At 42.2% G+C, this 16,306-nt stretch overlaps 1 protein-coding gene across 1 annotated transcript in view; it reads right to left on the minus strand.

Annotated features, from left to right (window-relative positions):
- Positions 1 to 1,110: 1,110 nt before the first annotated feature.
- Positions 1,111 to 16,306, minus strand: part of HS6ST1 (heparan sulfate 6-O-sulfotransferase 1) — a 276,195-nt gene continuing 260,999 nt past the window's right edge. The window contains exon 2 of the mRNA XM_034782655.1: positions 1,111 to 2,009. Coding sequence (XP_034638546.1) covers positions 1,301 to 2,009 — 709 coding nt within the window. The 3' untranslated portion in view covers positions 1,111 to 1,300. The remainder of the gene's footprint in view (positions 2,010 to 16,306) is intronic.

The following is a 16,306-nucleotide window of genomic DNA, read 5'->3' on the forward strand; positions in this document are numbered from 1 at the left end:
AAAATACAGCATGCACTGTCACCAGATTAATTCAGACCAGTAGCAGGAAATCTTATTGCTCTGGAACAAGGTCCCAGACTGCTCCCTTTGGAATCAGTGGAAGTTTTGCTATTGACTTTGGTGGGAGCAGGATTGGGAACATAATTTATCTTTAAAAAAATTAGCATTTTTGAAATTTAGGTATGTGTAAGTATGTGTTCTCTGTAATTAAGATCTCATTTCACACACACACACACACACACACCCCAGCAAAATAAACATGTCTCCATTCATAACTGAGTACTTGCAGGGTATTACTAGAACTCTACCTGATGCAGGTCCATGCAGGAGTGATGCTATTCTCTCTCTCTGCTTGGCTTGTTTCATGTACAGAAAAGGATTTTCATGTGCTGTTTACAAGTTACATTGATTAAGGAATGTATTGCACATGGGAAGGGGTGACAAGATTCCATCTGTGTGTACGTGTGTGATTCTACATGGAATTTGGTTGGCTTTTATTTGGCTTTTGGAACTTCTTTGTGAAGCAGAAGCTGGAGAGGTTTGTGCATGAATTCACTAACTATTGTTACTATGGTAAAGTGGCGTACATGTGCGACACCAGTGCAATGTATCAAAACCATTGTGCTAAGTATATATTCTAGGCCACAGTCAATTTGCTTTAATGTTTCTCATCCTCTGCTGTCTTTCTTCTTTTATTTTTATTCTGCTCCATTTTCTTGACAGTGGTTGCCATTTGAGTCTAAGCAGCTGCCCCTGTGGCTAGATCATACCCTAATAGCTTAGCATGCAATCAACCTTGCCACTACTATCCTTACTTTAGCAAAACAAAAATAACGCCCCCATTAACCTCCCCCCACAAAAAAGAAGGGAAACAAAGGGAAACCTTGATTTAAAAAATTATCTATATACATGTGTGTGTTTGTATATCTGTCTTTATACTCAGGGGAAAAACAGATTAATAAAAGATCCTACCTCTGCCATCTGTTTCTGAATTTGGGAGGATAAGAAACATTACATTGTATTTGGCCTCAAAAGTGGGTGGCTGAATTTGTGCATTTTTAAATCTGAGTTTTAATGTTGACCCTTTTTTATTTTTTAGGTATTTATTTATTTTTTTAAGAATCTCATTGGTCTTGTAAGAAACAGTAAAAAGACCCATTGTTTAAAGAAGAATGCTACCTTCTGTTTTACAGTCTTGCTTTTAAATAAATGATTTGTTGGGGGTGGTTTTGTATTTTTACTTCCATGATCTTTTAACAGGAAACCCTAGAATCCCATTCAGTATAAAAGTCTGCGTAGGCTACCACTTCTCTATAATATGGCTCATGTAGTCCTCAGTGGGCAAGCGTCCTTGCTCTTCTGTCTCTTCCTTGGGAAGTGCCTCGTTGGACCGGTGAAGAAGCCTCTCTTCCCGATTCTTTATCCTTTGCTCCATCCTCTCCAGCTGCCGCTTGTACTGGTAGCGCTGTTGGAAAAGGTCCTTTGCATAGTCATAGAGCTGCATGTCCAAGTCATTGAGCTCCTCAATCCTCCGTATGGTGTTGTTATCCACCTCCACTCCGCCTGCCCTTGTACTGTTGTACTGCATGAAGGGCCTGATGAATTTCAGATTAAAAGTTCTCTCAAACAGGTATTGAGTCTTCCTCTGGAACTCTGTCAAGCCAAAAAAGGCCATGTCTCTAAGGTTCTTCTTTGCGCTCTCTAGCAGGATCTGTGCTCGCTTGTTCTCAGGGATAAAAGACATGTTGTAGCAGCCCACCAAGCTCAAGTCAGCCAACATCCTCACTTGGCGGTTGTTTGCCAAGTTATACGGGCAATCCATGAACTCCTGCAGCGTGCATCCTGACCAGTCTGTGCCTTCATAGCATGATGGCAGCTCTTCAGGGGTTGGTGTCCGACCATCACACATATGCAAGGAAGTTTTCCAGGTAGCTCCACGTTGGACGTGTCTCCATTCACTGAGGTAACGGGACACAGGGTCTCTCAGCAGCGTGATGTAGTAAAATTTTCTACAAGAAGAAGAAAAAAAATATTCAGCATGTGACAAACTGTTATGTGGTAAGCTGGGATTTATGGCACAGAACAGCAACAGTCAGTGTCTCAGCATTCATTTAATTTACCTCTCACAGATTCTTTTCTTCCCCGAATCTGTACTGCTAAGCAATCTGAGTGATACCAGGACTATGATCTCCTCATAACTCGTCTTTTCCATTTTAGTCACACCAAGTCAGAACTCTCTCTCTCTCTCGGGGATATCGCTTTCCAGCAACAGACTGCAATGTCAGAACAAATCATCAAGATTCAACTGATCCAGCAGCCTCATAGACCAACTTTGGCTTTAGGGTCTGACTGGCCTTTCACACTAACACGCACCTCCAGAGTCAGCCAAAACTCACTCTGTAGCACTGGCCAATAACTGATTTATTTATAAACTACCCAATCACTATCACCACACCGATCTATTGAGTAGACCACCTAGCACTGTGTTTATCTCACTGCTGAACTGAAACACAGAAGTCTGCATTGAGAAATGGAGCAGCAACACTTTCTTTTTTAAAATGGGAAATCAGGAAGAAAAAACGCTCTGTAGAAACAGATAAGCAGAGAGAGTGAGATTCTACCCCCAGCACCTGCTAGCTCCCATTTCAGTTGATCCATACAAATGCATATCAGAATTTTTCTCACGTTTCGTTTGCAAGTGGGATGGGTACAAAGGCAAGGCAGTCAAGAACAACATACATAGAGACAGAATATATTTTCAAAGCTCCGAGTGTAGTGGAGTGAATTAAAATGCAAATGGCACCTTAAACTGTATGTCTGATACCCTATGGTGTGCAAAGAGTCACTGCAGCCTCAGTTCATGGTGTGTGTGGCTACCCAAATGCTCATCTCTCATAATAAGGGTAGCCAATTACCAGTTCCAACTGGAGCCTGACCGCAAGGCCCACTGGAGTTTTTTCACTGAATTCAGTGGGCACTGGATCAGACCCTCGGAGTGAAAGGCTTCTAGCTGCTAAAGTACTAAGGGTAATAGATCCACTGAGGTGCCCCAGGCTTATCCGGCTGTGTGATGTCATCTCCAGGGAGGAGCACAAGGAGCTTTACTGGAATAACACGAGACATGGGATACTTTGTATCTTGTCCTTCAAGAAGGATGTAGTGTGAGGACAGGAGCAGAATTCTTTTCTTGCTAAACAAGTGTCTGTGGAATGCTGCTACGGCTTGCTGCATTACTGGGATGGCTAGATAGATATAAATGTGACGGACATTAGAGCAGGTTATGAGGGCACTGCCCTGTTTTTAGAGAAAATAAAAATGCAAAGTAAAAAATTCTGTCGTGGCTAAAGTTAGCGCACACTCATACTTTCCCAACACCCTCAATATTACGCTTCCTAATGGTCACGCACATTGCTGTATGAGATGGAGCAATTTAAATTAAAGAAAATGCATCAAAGACCTTGCCCAGGAAATCTAATTGGGAAAGAAAACATTCTTTACACTTTCCTATTAATTCTCTAAGAGCCGCATCTAAAGCCCACAACAGTGAGTCAGAGTCTATCAACTTCAGTGGGTGTTGGATCAGGCCTCAATTACTCTTTCACTTTCTGTTTTTGTGACCACAGCTGGTAAGAAAGTCTGCTATTCATGGAAGGTTTTCAATCTCACCCCGCTCTAGAATAATTGCATTGTCTAATAGAGAAACATGGGGGGGGGGGGGGGGGGGGAGGAAGGGGGAGAAGGAACCTCCCTTAACTTTCTTTCTCTTCCTTTTACATTGCAACCCATAACAACGATTCATCTCGCCTGACTGGGATGCAGCTATGGTTTATATAAGCAGTGCTAAGAAACCTCTAACAGATGGGCATAAAATATGACAGTGGAAAGACCAGGAAAGCCCCAATGGATGCCAGATGTTCAAGTGACAGACCCGGACACTAAACACAGCTCACATTCTTTGACGTGTGAACTGTAGTGGACTTTTTATTTATTTATTTAATTTAGTCCCATGGAATCCAAAGGGCATTTTTCATGAAGTAGTTATAAAACTGAATCTTATGCGGATAACGGTAGCACTTAGAAGCTTCAACCAAGTTCTGGGTCTCATTGTACTAGGTACCATACAAATACATAGGAAGAGATAGTCCCTGCTCTGAAGAGCTTATAATCTAAGTAAGCAAGGGTGGGGAAAAAGGAAGTATTAGTATGCCCATTTTACATATGGAGAAGTGTGGCCCAGAGAGATTAAGTGACTTGGGCAAAGTCACACAGGAAGTCCATGGCAGAGCTAGGAACTGAATCTCAATATCCTGAGCCACTGTCCAGTGCCTTAACCACAAGACCATCTACTGGCCGACTTCTTAACTGCAGAGATAAAATGTACCTAGTATACGAAGAAAAACTAAGATTACAGATGATGCCCCATATAATGTCTTGAAATGCCAACGTTCCATTAAAACCGAGAAAACCAGCAGTTCAGCATTACTATGCTACATCCTGGTATCGTGCAAAAGCTGCAGTAGGGCACAGAAGTGAAAGGATTAAAAAGCAATATCCCCTTCTCCCCAGGATGACTGCAAAAGCTATTTTAATGGAGGGGGAGTACTAGCAAATATTTTACAATGTGTGGTCTCTCACTAAGATTCCAGCAACGGGTGGCATGGTGGGTATGCTGGGTACAGGAGACCGATGATACTGGAAGATTTGGAGGGCTCACTTTCCAGCACAGCAGAAGATTGAAGTAGCAACCACTTCTCCTCAAAAGATAGAAACTGATCTGCTGGTGAGGAAGGAGGATGCACATCTGGGGACTGGAATACCAGCAGCAGGACTTGGTGTTTGGTGATGCATTCAGAAACTATGCTGAGCTAAGGACAAAATCTTAGGAGCGGCGAGGCCACCAAAGGGAGCTTGAAAAAAAGCCACACAAAGGGTACAGAGAGACAATGAGAATTATAAGGAAAGACCAATATTTTCAAATATGAATGCTGATATTAAGGCACCTACATCGACATCATATCACCTAAATAAGCTGCTTGCCTTGCAAACGGGCTGAAGGTCTGCATTTCCCAGTGGCTTCAATGGGAGTTGTAGGTGCTCAGCTACTCTGGAAATTAGGTATTGATATATGAACATAGGTGCCTATGTTTTGACACACAACAGTTTGAAAACTGACTGTGTGCCTGAAGTTATGCTCCCAAATCCATATTTAAACATTGAAACAAGTGGTCTGATTTTCAGAGGCACAGAGAATCCTCCGCTCTCAAGAAATCAATGGAAGGACATTAAGTTGATGGGAGCTGCTGGGTGTACAAGCAACTCTGAAAGACAGGTCACCACTATGTAGGTCAGGGGGTCCCAAACTTGGTTCGCGGCTTGTTCAGGGTAAGCCCCTGGCGGGTCGCGAGACACTTTGTTTACCTGAGCGTCCGCAGGTACAGCCGCTCGCAGCTCCCAGTGGCCGCAGTTCGCTGTTCCCTGCCAATGGGAGCTGCGGGAAGCGGCACTCTGTGGCTGGGAATGGCGAACCACGGCCACTGGGAGCGGCCATGCCTGTGGACACTCAGGTAAACAAAGTGTCTCGCAGCCTGCCAGGGGATTACCCTGAACAAGCCGCGAACCAAGTTTGGGAACTCCTGATCTAGGTGAATAATGATGGATTTAAGGCCTAACTTTAGGCACCCAAGTGTGAACATTTTAACCCAAGATTTTCAAATTCTCCAGATAGAAGTTTTAGAGTTATTCCTAACTTCAAAGAAAAGTTAGCCATAGAGCAAGCCTCATCTTTTAGCAACAGTAGGCAGAGGTATTTTTATTAACATAGCAACAATGTATAAGAAAGTCGGAAGCCTAGAATTTTTCTTCCGTGTGGTTAAAAACACAGGCATTGCCGCTTGTCAGCAGCAGTTTGAAATTTATGAAGAAACACGTGATTAGTGAACTTCTCTTTTACCATCAGATAAAATAAACCCATACCATACATGCACCTGTGAATGCCCCTTCCTTTCAGCAGGGTTCCCTATGCAGCTACTTAATTCAAATATGCCTAAAGACTGCACTGCTCACTTCAGAATTGTGGTCTTCTTCTAACCCAGATAGTCCTATTCAACACTGCCTCATAAAAACCCCCATCTCATTTTGGTGATGCCATGCCAGGCCTCACTGACCTTCCTGGAGTTAACAGCTCCAGCAAAATAATGGAAGCCATATTTGGTAAGGTACTTCGTTTCCCTCCCTCCCCCATGGCAGAGGCAGATAAGGCAAAATCACAATCCCTATTCTTGGGGGCTCCCCTTCTATGCACCTCCCTGGGGACACAGGACCCCACAGAGGGCAAAAAGAGGCTGAGCCCTGGTTGCTTCTCTCCCTTCCCCTCCATCCCTTTCCACCCAGTCCTGAGTTACAATCCAGCCTCAGTCCCGCTCAGGGACATTGCAACTTCAACACCCCTCTTACACTGATCTGTGTGCAAGCTGCATTATCTAGCCCTGAGGAAAGAGGTTTGAAAAAAATGAAAATAACCTGAATTTTCATGGTTTTGGTAAAACAACCAAGTTTTATAACTGCAATTTGAAAAAAAAAAAAATCATCATTACACCAGAGGAAGGTTAACTCACTGTACTGAGCTCAGAAAACCTGGGTTCAACTCTTGGCTCTACTGCAGGCTTCCTATCTGCCCTCAAGCAAGTCAGTCTCTCTGTGCCTCAGTTCGCCATCTGCAAAGTGGGAACAATGCTTCCTTTGTCCATCTTGTCTATTTATCTTGTGGGCTAGGACTGTCTCTGACCATGGGTATATGCAGCCTCCTAGCACAAAGGGGCCCTGATCTTGGATGGGGCCTCTACGTGCTGCTATAGCAGAAATAAGAGTTAAATAATTCCTTGGGCCAATCTTGTCGAGAAACCCCTTGTGCCATTAATGGGAAGTGAAAACCTTTGTCTTATAAACGACACTTTCCTGCCTCACTGTTGCTATCTACCAGCCAACACGACTCTTAGTGACTGAGTAATAGCTTTTGTGTATGGCACTTGTTCTCTCTATTCATTTTATTTACAGTTATTCCCCGCCCCCTTTGATACAGACCTCTTGCTTCCCACTGCTGGTCATTAAAATGTGCTGGAAGTTTCTAATCTTATTTCAGTGAAACATTTATGTTGACCTTCTTCAGTACAATCCCCTCTTTGCTGTTGAGATTAACCACTTCCCCCATCTAGCTGAAAAGGGCACTTCATTATTTTTTTCTGCTGTTTCTCACTTAACATTCAAGAGTCCTCACAGGAAAATGGTCTTGTGCTAAACCCACAAAACTACTGCAAGCCCTTCTTGTTTCCTTTGGTGGCCCTCAGCCAGCTAAACACCAGGCCTAGCTGCTTCCACTCATAAGTGCTTCATCTTGCCTGCCAGAGAAGGGGGAGGAAAAGGAAGCTGCAGGGGTCTACTTCAGCCATATAACCTCAATCTGTCAGGGCAACATGCCTTAGGGCTACAATTTCTCCCTTGAAGCAAAACAAAACAGGCTCCAGCCCCTCTGTGTTCTTGATGAACTAACTGAACTGAACAGGGAGCCTGCCGGCTTATAGGACTGAGAATGCTTTGCTTGGTTTAAATGAAATGCTAGTACAGTGTGGAACATGTGGCGGGGGAGAAGGCAGCTATGTAAGCGAAGCCTGTGTGTTGTGTGTATCCTCACTTTAGTTAAAGGACTTTTATGGTGTTTCCTCAATCCATAATGTTCATGTGGCGGGGGAGAAGGCAGCTAGGTAAGCGAAGCCCGTGTGTTGTGTGTATCCTCACTTTAGTTAAAGGACTTTTATGGTGTTTCCTCAATCCATAATGTTTGTCAGTTCTTGATGTAAACAGCCTATGTGAGCCTGCCTCCCATCTGTCAAATGAAAAGGAGACTGGGCTTGGAGCTTACAGAACAAATTTGTTTGCACTGCTGTTTATCCTGCAAAAAGAAGTGTTTGTTTATAAAAAAAAGAAAGAAAAACTCTTGTTCCATACAGCAACCATTTAAACGCTCACCTCACAGAGGCAATTAAGGGAATTACTGTGTAAGTATTACTTTTCGTTTGCCAAGGTTGCCACTCTAAAACAGAATGGCTCCTAATAAGCAGTTCAGGCAATGAGGTTACTGGACTGCGTGGTGGTTCTCTGGTGATCCCTGAGCCGGGAATGAGGTAGCAAGCAATTTAAATGGTGTTGAATATCTAAGTGCTTTATACATTTATTATGAAGTGATGCTAGAGGTAACTTTTAAAAAATAATGATTTAAGTTGTATTCTGCTCCTCCCCCTAGAGCCATAATGGAACTGTCTCTTGTTGTGGAAAGCATTTAACTGGAGAAGGCTCTCTGTTTAGCCAATTAAAGCACTTGATTCAATGAAAGTTCCTGAGTGCTTTACAATTTATTTAATATCATGAAATGGAAGCTCTACCCATCTATTTTAGGGCTCTTTCCAGCTCCACATTGTTCAATTTCTATTTTTCTTCTACAATCAGACCTCTTACATAACAACATACTTTTTCTGGTAGAGATTGTAATTTAATATATGTATAATGATCACTTCCTTTAGTAGCAAATAGGTCTAATTTTCCTCAGTCTATTTCCTCTCGTATGGTGTTCATTTAAACTTCCTGCATTTCACACACAATAACCTCCTCGAGCCCTTTTAAAGTCATAGTCAAAAAGAAAAACAAACAACCCCTCCTATGTTTAAATAAAAATTGTGACATATCTACCAAAGCCAGGAAATTCAGTATCAAGGCCACTACTCTGTCCTCATCTCATGTAAATAGCTTTATTATTTTTTCAGTAGACCACAATATCTAGATATCAAGCCAATGCATGCTGTGATACCTGCATTCATTTTGCATAGCTGGATTTCTTTTGCCTGTTGGCCTGCACTCTTGGGACCTTAATTTTTAAAAAAGGTAGAATTCTTTGTGATGCAACCTACTCAGTACCGTCATGTCCACTCTTCTGAGCTTACAGGTCACTGACTCAATGATGCTTGCTAGCATCCAATTACATACTGTACACTAATCCAACAGATACACTGGTCCATTGATTTGGTGCTTATGTGTGCACCCGATCTAATGCTCTTAGGAACATTTCAGTTTTGGGGAAGCTGGAATGGGGAAAATAATGCTCTCATAATATAGTAATTAAAAAAAAAATCCTGTCAAAATAACAAGAAATTGGACTATTATGGAATAATCACCTGAGTAAAATCAGGTTCACAAGTATGCTTTTTAAAATTAGAGACATTTCATAGTTTTATAAATACAAAATGGTGACATAAAGCAGGTAGAATCCATCCCCCTAGTTTCAAACTAACTTCCCACCCGTAAAGAGTTGAAAAATCATCTTCCGGCGCTGGGTTTTACTATCAAAAGGGGTGACTCAAAAAGAATCACAAACTCCAGCCTTAGCTTGGCTGCTCCAAAGACTCCTTTCCCTAGGACCTGTCTATCCCAGATCACAGCTGCTCCTGCCATAAAACTTCTCTTACCTCTGGTCCATTCAGAGCAGAGTCTAATGAGCCAGACCTGCCCCAATGAGAAATTAACCTGCTAACAGAGAGGGACAATAGAAGGATTCTGTCACAGTGACTTTTTTCCAGTGTAATGGTTAAAGAGAATTTAAAAACAAGCTGATTTTTTGTAAACGTTTTAAAAAGTGAATTTTAGAGTCTGTGAATGGCCCAGATCTGCCAGCCCTGGAGACAGAGATTCTGTTTAGTCACAGAACAGATTTAGCATAGACAGTTGCATCAGGTCCCTTGTCTGGATTTGTACTCTTCTAGAAGGCAACAGGCTGAGCACTATAGTTCCTGAAAATGGATTGGCTGTACAGTTGGCAGAGTATACGTATATCTGGATCCTGGGGCTGTGACCTTGCATAGATGCCACCACTCAGCACACATTTTAATTGCTACGGACATGTAAAAACTGAGTGAAGGAACAGAGTTAAAAATGGAAGAGCTGACTCAACTTTAACTAGAGCAGCAAGTGTAACAGCATTATCTTAACAGATAGTAAAGGCTGAAATACAATAGCACTGGGTTTTAGGGCAGAAATTGATCTTATATTATTTGGGTCTGATGTTTGGGATTTTTAAACAACTGTAGTTGCTTATTACAGTGAGTATCCATGGCTTGTATTTTCTTATTTTACAACAAATTAAAGTCTGTTATCTAATACCACAGATATTTCAGTTACCTATGACTCTGTAATAACCAGAAATATTTAACACTGGGCTGAACGAGAATTTATCTCTGGCTAACCACAGAAACCACAAAAGGAAGGGCATACACCTTCAGCTGTTTTTTCCTGTTTATTTCACAAAGTCTGAGGTATGATCAATGCATCATGGCCCTTACTGAGAGCACGAGGAAGGAGGCAAAAAAGCATCCACAATTTAGTGGGTTTTTTTTGTTTTTGTGTTTTTTTTTTTTAAAGGAAGGAAGGAAGGAAGGAAGGAAAGAAGGAATACATTATTTTGTAAAAAGGATTTTTTCATCCGTCTCAGCCACCCACGAACCCACACAAATTGCTCCAAATTGACTCCTCCTGTGATGTCCGCATGAGAAAGGATACACAGGCACCTCGCCACAGTTTAAAATAGGTCAGGCTGGTTCAAAGAAGACTGTAATGGCTATGGTGAGAACTCAACACAAACCAAACCAACAGAAACCTCCAAGTGACTTTGTACAGATCTAGAGAGGGCCAACTGCCATAAGTATTCAGTTCCAACCACAGTGAGGGAGAGGGTCGCGGTAACTTGGAATAATCAAATGTTGAATTTTGAATCTGGCAGTAGGAAAAATGTGCATCTGAGCATGATACATTCCTTGTATCTGCATATACAGTTGTTACATTATCATAACTGCTCAGAGTGAGTGATCCCTATTGCAAGCTGATCTGCAAAGGAAAAAAACATTGGGTTGTGCCTCTTTTTGCTCATCTAACATGTATAATAAAGAAAGCCTGGAATTCTGCCTTTGCTCATGCGTCTGTCCCCACTTTGCTCTCTCTTCCTCCTCCTCACTCCCGTCTTTCATGTGCTCTCCCCCGATAGGTCCCTACCCAGGGGCGTGCACAAGGGGAGACAAGCAGGGGCACTGGGCTCCTCAATATTAATCTAAAAATATGTATTTCTGGTCCAGGCCTGGCCCCAGCTCCAGCCCCTGGCGGCTGCTCTAATGTGCCCCCCCCCAAAATGGTCACATTTAAATTCCTGCGTACGGCCCTGTCTTTACCTCACCCTCTGCAATATTAAAGGTGTGTGTTGGGGAGGCTGATGGTGCTGCAGGCCAACAGTCTCTATTTCTCTCTCAGATTAAACTGAAGGTGCCCAATTCTACACTTCCTCCTTCCTGTTCAGCAGCACTCATAAGGGCTGAAGAATTGCAGTGTAGGAGCTGGAGTGAGCCCGGAAACAGGTGGCTGGAACATGGGCTTCTACTGGAGGGGAGGGAGAACATATCTAGCCAGTCTTGACATCCAGGAGGCACTGCACCCTTCAGGGTTGTGGGGCAAAAGTGAGACTCCTTCAAAAGGCAGAACATCTGATAACACTGCAGAATATTACTCCAGTTGGATCATTGTGAATACAGGAATGGCTGGATATTAATTCCTCCTAAGCTATCAGGAATGGAAGCTTGAAAAGTAATTTCCACTATATATGAAGTAAGGATACAGCTTTACCTAGGATTTCAATGCCTATACTTCAATGGAGTATTAATGAGCTCTTGTAGGTAATATACTGTCCTACATACATCTCTAGTTTAGATTTGCTAAGAGTATACTAATATCTATCTATCTATTTGATGGTCTCACTATCCTAGCATTGTATGACTATTTTATAACTCAGTTAGTACAATTCAATTAATTTATCTACACCAAATAGACATGGATAGGTGGTTTAAAAAAAACAAAGATATTTTGAAAATGTGAATTCAATTGCTATGAAAGCACAGGAGTTCCTTTTGCATGATCTATCTAAAAGGAGTTCATTTCAAAAACACACGAGTTGTTATGAACCTTAGGAGTGAATTGCAAGTTCATTTGTCAAAGTGACAGATGTGATCAGAATTGGCAAAATATAAGTGCGCGCGCATGCACACACACACAAAGGGGGGGGGAGGGCATTTCAAAACCCTCTGGAGCTTCAGAACCCACTAAAAGCTAATGTTACCTGTAATATTTCTGACCAAGTGCTTATCATAACCCTTCACTGTCACACACTTAGGAAATGGTGTCTTCTACTCAAGCTAGGCACCAAAGATGAGGGCAAGTTAAAAATCAAATACCCAACTGCATTCTTTTTATTACATTTCGGAGGCCTCAAGAAGTTTGATGTGATCTCTGAATGACTATAGTAAACTAGCTGATCAATAGCACATCAGAATGCTGACAGATTGCAAGAGAAAGTTTCATCACCAGAAGAATCTCATCTATTTGGGCATAGGACAGATTGTGGGAATGTGGGAATTCTTTTTCCATTCTTTGCATTCTTCAGCTTTTATTATACCCTCCCTATCATAAGATGGGAAATTTCATGGGGGAAAATGTTTACATTCTCTGAAAAAAATATTTTCACTGCCTTCACTTAAGTGGCTGTATAAACAGAGGCTTTCATTTCTGTCAATTTTAGCACTATAAAAAGTGACGGTATTAACATTTTTACAAACAAATGACAGCCCTGCTAGTTCTAAACCAGCATGACCAGGGGTTTACCAGGCTTGTGTATATATATTTTTTTCTATATTAGATTTATTTAAAAAATAAATCAACCCCCGAAGAGCACTGTATGGCTTGGATGACTGGTAATGAGCCACAGAGCTTTTCAACCTCTGTGACAGCGATTTGAATTCACACTGGATTGGTAGTGGATGAAAGTAGTTACCACCTGTACAGTGGCCTCCTGTATATGGAATCTGTTGAGGATCTCATTTCTAGTGCCTAGGAGGCAAGTGTCCATATACAGAAAATGCCATTGCAAGCTGCAGTCCCTGCAGAAGGGCTGAACTACTTTCTTCTCCTCTCCATCAGGACAGAGTCACACGGGAAGGGTACTGCAGGGAAATCTGCACTGTCAACCATGCTATACCCGTTCTAAAGAACAACAACTTTAGGGCTCCAGCTTCCAGGGCTGTCAAGCCAGATCTAGATACATTTAAACATATAAATACACATTGGACAACTAAAATTAACCCTGTTTATGCCGAAACAGTCTTTTGCATTTAATACCGGCACATTTCAGAATGAAGAGCTGCAAACAGAAGAACAGAAACAAGAGTTTCAGAGGATGTGTGAGTGGCTTTCCTTATAAGTTCAGTTCTACATGTGATTTTAAGATGACCTGAGATGGAACAATGCCTGCAACAGATGTGCCATGTTTCCTTTCCTGTGCATGAAGTGCAAGTTGGTGGCTGTGCTGGAAGAAAAGATTCTTGGATTGGGAGGGCTAGGTAGAGACAATACTGAGAATCAGAAAAGCTCCCAGACTGCCTGATTCAGAAAACACCAATACCTCTGACTCAAGAAAGAAAAGAGCTGTCCGCCAAGGAGTCAGAGAGAGAGAGAGAAATCAGAAAGGAGGCCTGGCAGTTTCTAACTACCAGAAAGAAGAGGTCACAGTGGCATTCTTCACAGCTGAAGATACATAAGGATGGGCAGGCTGCGGTCATCAGAGAGAAGAGGATGAATTCTTGACATCTATAAGTTTCCAAATGAGACCAGGTCCTCAATGCGGAAAATGTGGAAGATACCTCTCAAGATCCAGCTAGTTCAAGGGAATGGAGAGATTTACAGGCATGGATGGCAGCTTGGCCAAACTTGTAAGAAAAGCAAGCTTGCCCACAAAGAGTGTTCCTACCATCCAGGGAGGACAGATGATCCTTACTGGGGATTCAATACTCAGAAAACTAGAAAGAACATTCTGCAAGGAACAAGTGGACAATAGGATGGTCTGCTGTCTTTCTGGAGCCAAGACACAAGATGTCACTCTAAGATTGTATACACTTCTGAAGTCAATGGGCAAGCATCCATAGGTGATCCTACATATCAGCACTGCATCATGGGGTATCTTACAGATGATGTAGTCTCTTCATATGATAACAATACTCTTTTCACTCCATTAGTATCACAGAAGGATAATAATCAGCAGCTACTACAGTCAGAAACTTTTAAATCAGCAAGTCCAGATAACTTATATCTAAGAGTTTTAAAAGAGTTGGCTGAGGATCTGGCCAGACCATTAACATAGATTTTCAAGAAATCTTGGAACACTGGGAAGTTCCAAAGATTGGAGAAAGCTAATGTTGTGCTAATATTTAAAGAGGATAAATGGGATGACCCAGGTAATTATAGGCCTATCAGTTTGACATTGATTGCTGGCAAGAAAATGGTACAACTGATACAGGACTCGTTTAATAAAGAATTAAAGTAGAGTAATACAATTAATGTCAATCAATGTGGGTTTATTGAAAATAAAATTAATAAAATTCTCAAATTAACTTGAAATATTTTTGATGAGATTACAAGTTTGTGTGATAAAAGTAATATCACTTAAGACTTAATATACTTAAGACTTCTTTATGGCTTTTGATTTGGTACCACACCACATTTTGATTAAAAAACTAGAAAGATATAAAATAAGCATGGGAAACTTTAAATGGATTAAAAGCTGGCTAAATGATAGGTCTCAAAATGTAATTGTAGATGGGGAATCATCACTGAACAGATGCATTTCGTGTGGACTCCAACATGGATCTGTTCTTGGCCCCATTCTATTTAACATTATTTTAATGACCCCGAATAAAACAAAATAATCACAGATAAAGTTTGCAGATTACACAAAAATTGGGGGAGTGGTAAATAATGAAGAGGACAGGTCACTGATACAGAGCAAGGTAGTTCGCTTTGTGTGCAAGCAAACAATATGTGTTTTAATATGACTAAATGTAAATGTACACATCTAGGAACAAAAAACATAGGCCATACTTATACAATGGGGGCATCTATCCTGGGAAGCAGTGACTGAAAAAGATTTGGGGGTCATGGAGGACTGCTGGCTGAACATGAGCTCCCAGTGTGACACAGGGGAATCTCAGTTAGGAGTAGAGAGTTTATTTTGTCTCTGTATTTGGCACTGGTGCGACCATTTCTGGAATACTGCATCCAGTTCTGGTGTCCACAATTCAAAAGGGATGTTGAAAAATTGGAGAGGGTTCAGAGAAGAGCCATGAGAATGATTAAAGGGTTAGAAAACTCAGCTTATAGTGATAGATTCAAGGAGCTCTGTCTATTTAGTTTAACAAAAATAATGTTAAGGGGTGAGACTTGATCGCAGTCTGTAACCATCTATTTGGGGAACAAATATTTAATAACAGGCTATTTAATATAGCAGAGAAAGATATAACACAATCCAATGGCTGGAAGCTGAAGCTAGACAAATTCAGACTGGATATAAGATGTACATTTTTAACAGTGAGAGTAATTAACCATTGGAACAATTTACCAAGGGTTGTGGTTGATTCTCCATCATTGGCAATTTTAAAATAAAAATTGGATGTTTTTGTAAAACATCTGCTCTAGGAATTATTTTGGGGAAGTTCTATGGCCTGTGTTACACAGCAGGTCAGACTAGATGACAGACGATCACAATGATCCCTTCTGGCCTATGAGTCTATGAGAAGGATGCACATTCTAGAGTCTGCCACAGAGAAGGCACATTAGCAGCAAGCTGAAATAATGCAAAAATGAAGAAGAAGCAGAAGCCATGCAATACGCAAAGGTATCTTGTCTAGATGAGTGACAAACAAAGCTGCTACACTGGAAATTCCATTCTCCTTTGAACTGCAAGTTAGCTAGGGTTACCATACGTCCGGTTTTTCCCGGACATGTCCAGCTTTTCGGCAATCAAACCCCCGTCCGGGGGGAATTGCCAAAAAGCCGAACATGTCCGGGAAAAATACCGGACGGGCACTTCCTCTCCCGCGGCTGCTCTGCTCCTCCCCTGACTCACACTTCGGCTCTGTTTAAGAGCCAAGCTGCCCGAGCCAGTGCTACCGGCTTCGGGCAGCCCCCGTGCCTCCGGACCCCAGCCGCCGGCCAGGCACTTCTCCTCCCCGGCTCCAGCTGCTCTGCTCCAGCGGCTGGGGTCCGGAGGCAAGGGGGTTCCTGAAGCCCGTAGCGCTCCGGCAGCTTGGCTCTTAAACAGAGCCGAAGAGTCAGGGGAGGAGCAGAGCAGCTGAAGCCCGGGAGGGGAAGTGCCCGGACGGGGGCGCAGGAACCCCCT

The sequence above is a fragment of the Trachemys scripta genome, chromosome 9 (assembly GCF_013100865.1).
Source record: "Trachemys scripta elegans isolate TJP31775 chromosome 9, CAS_Tse_1.0, whole genome shotgun sequence".
Taxonomy (NCBI): domain Eukaryota; kingdom Metazoa; phylum Chordata; order Testudines; family Emydidae; genus Trachemys; species Trachemys scripta.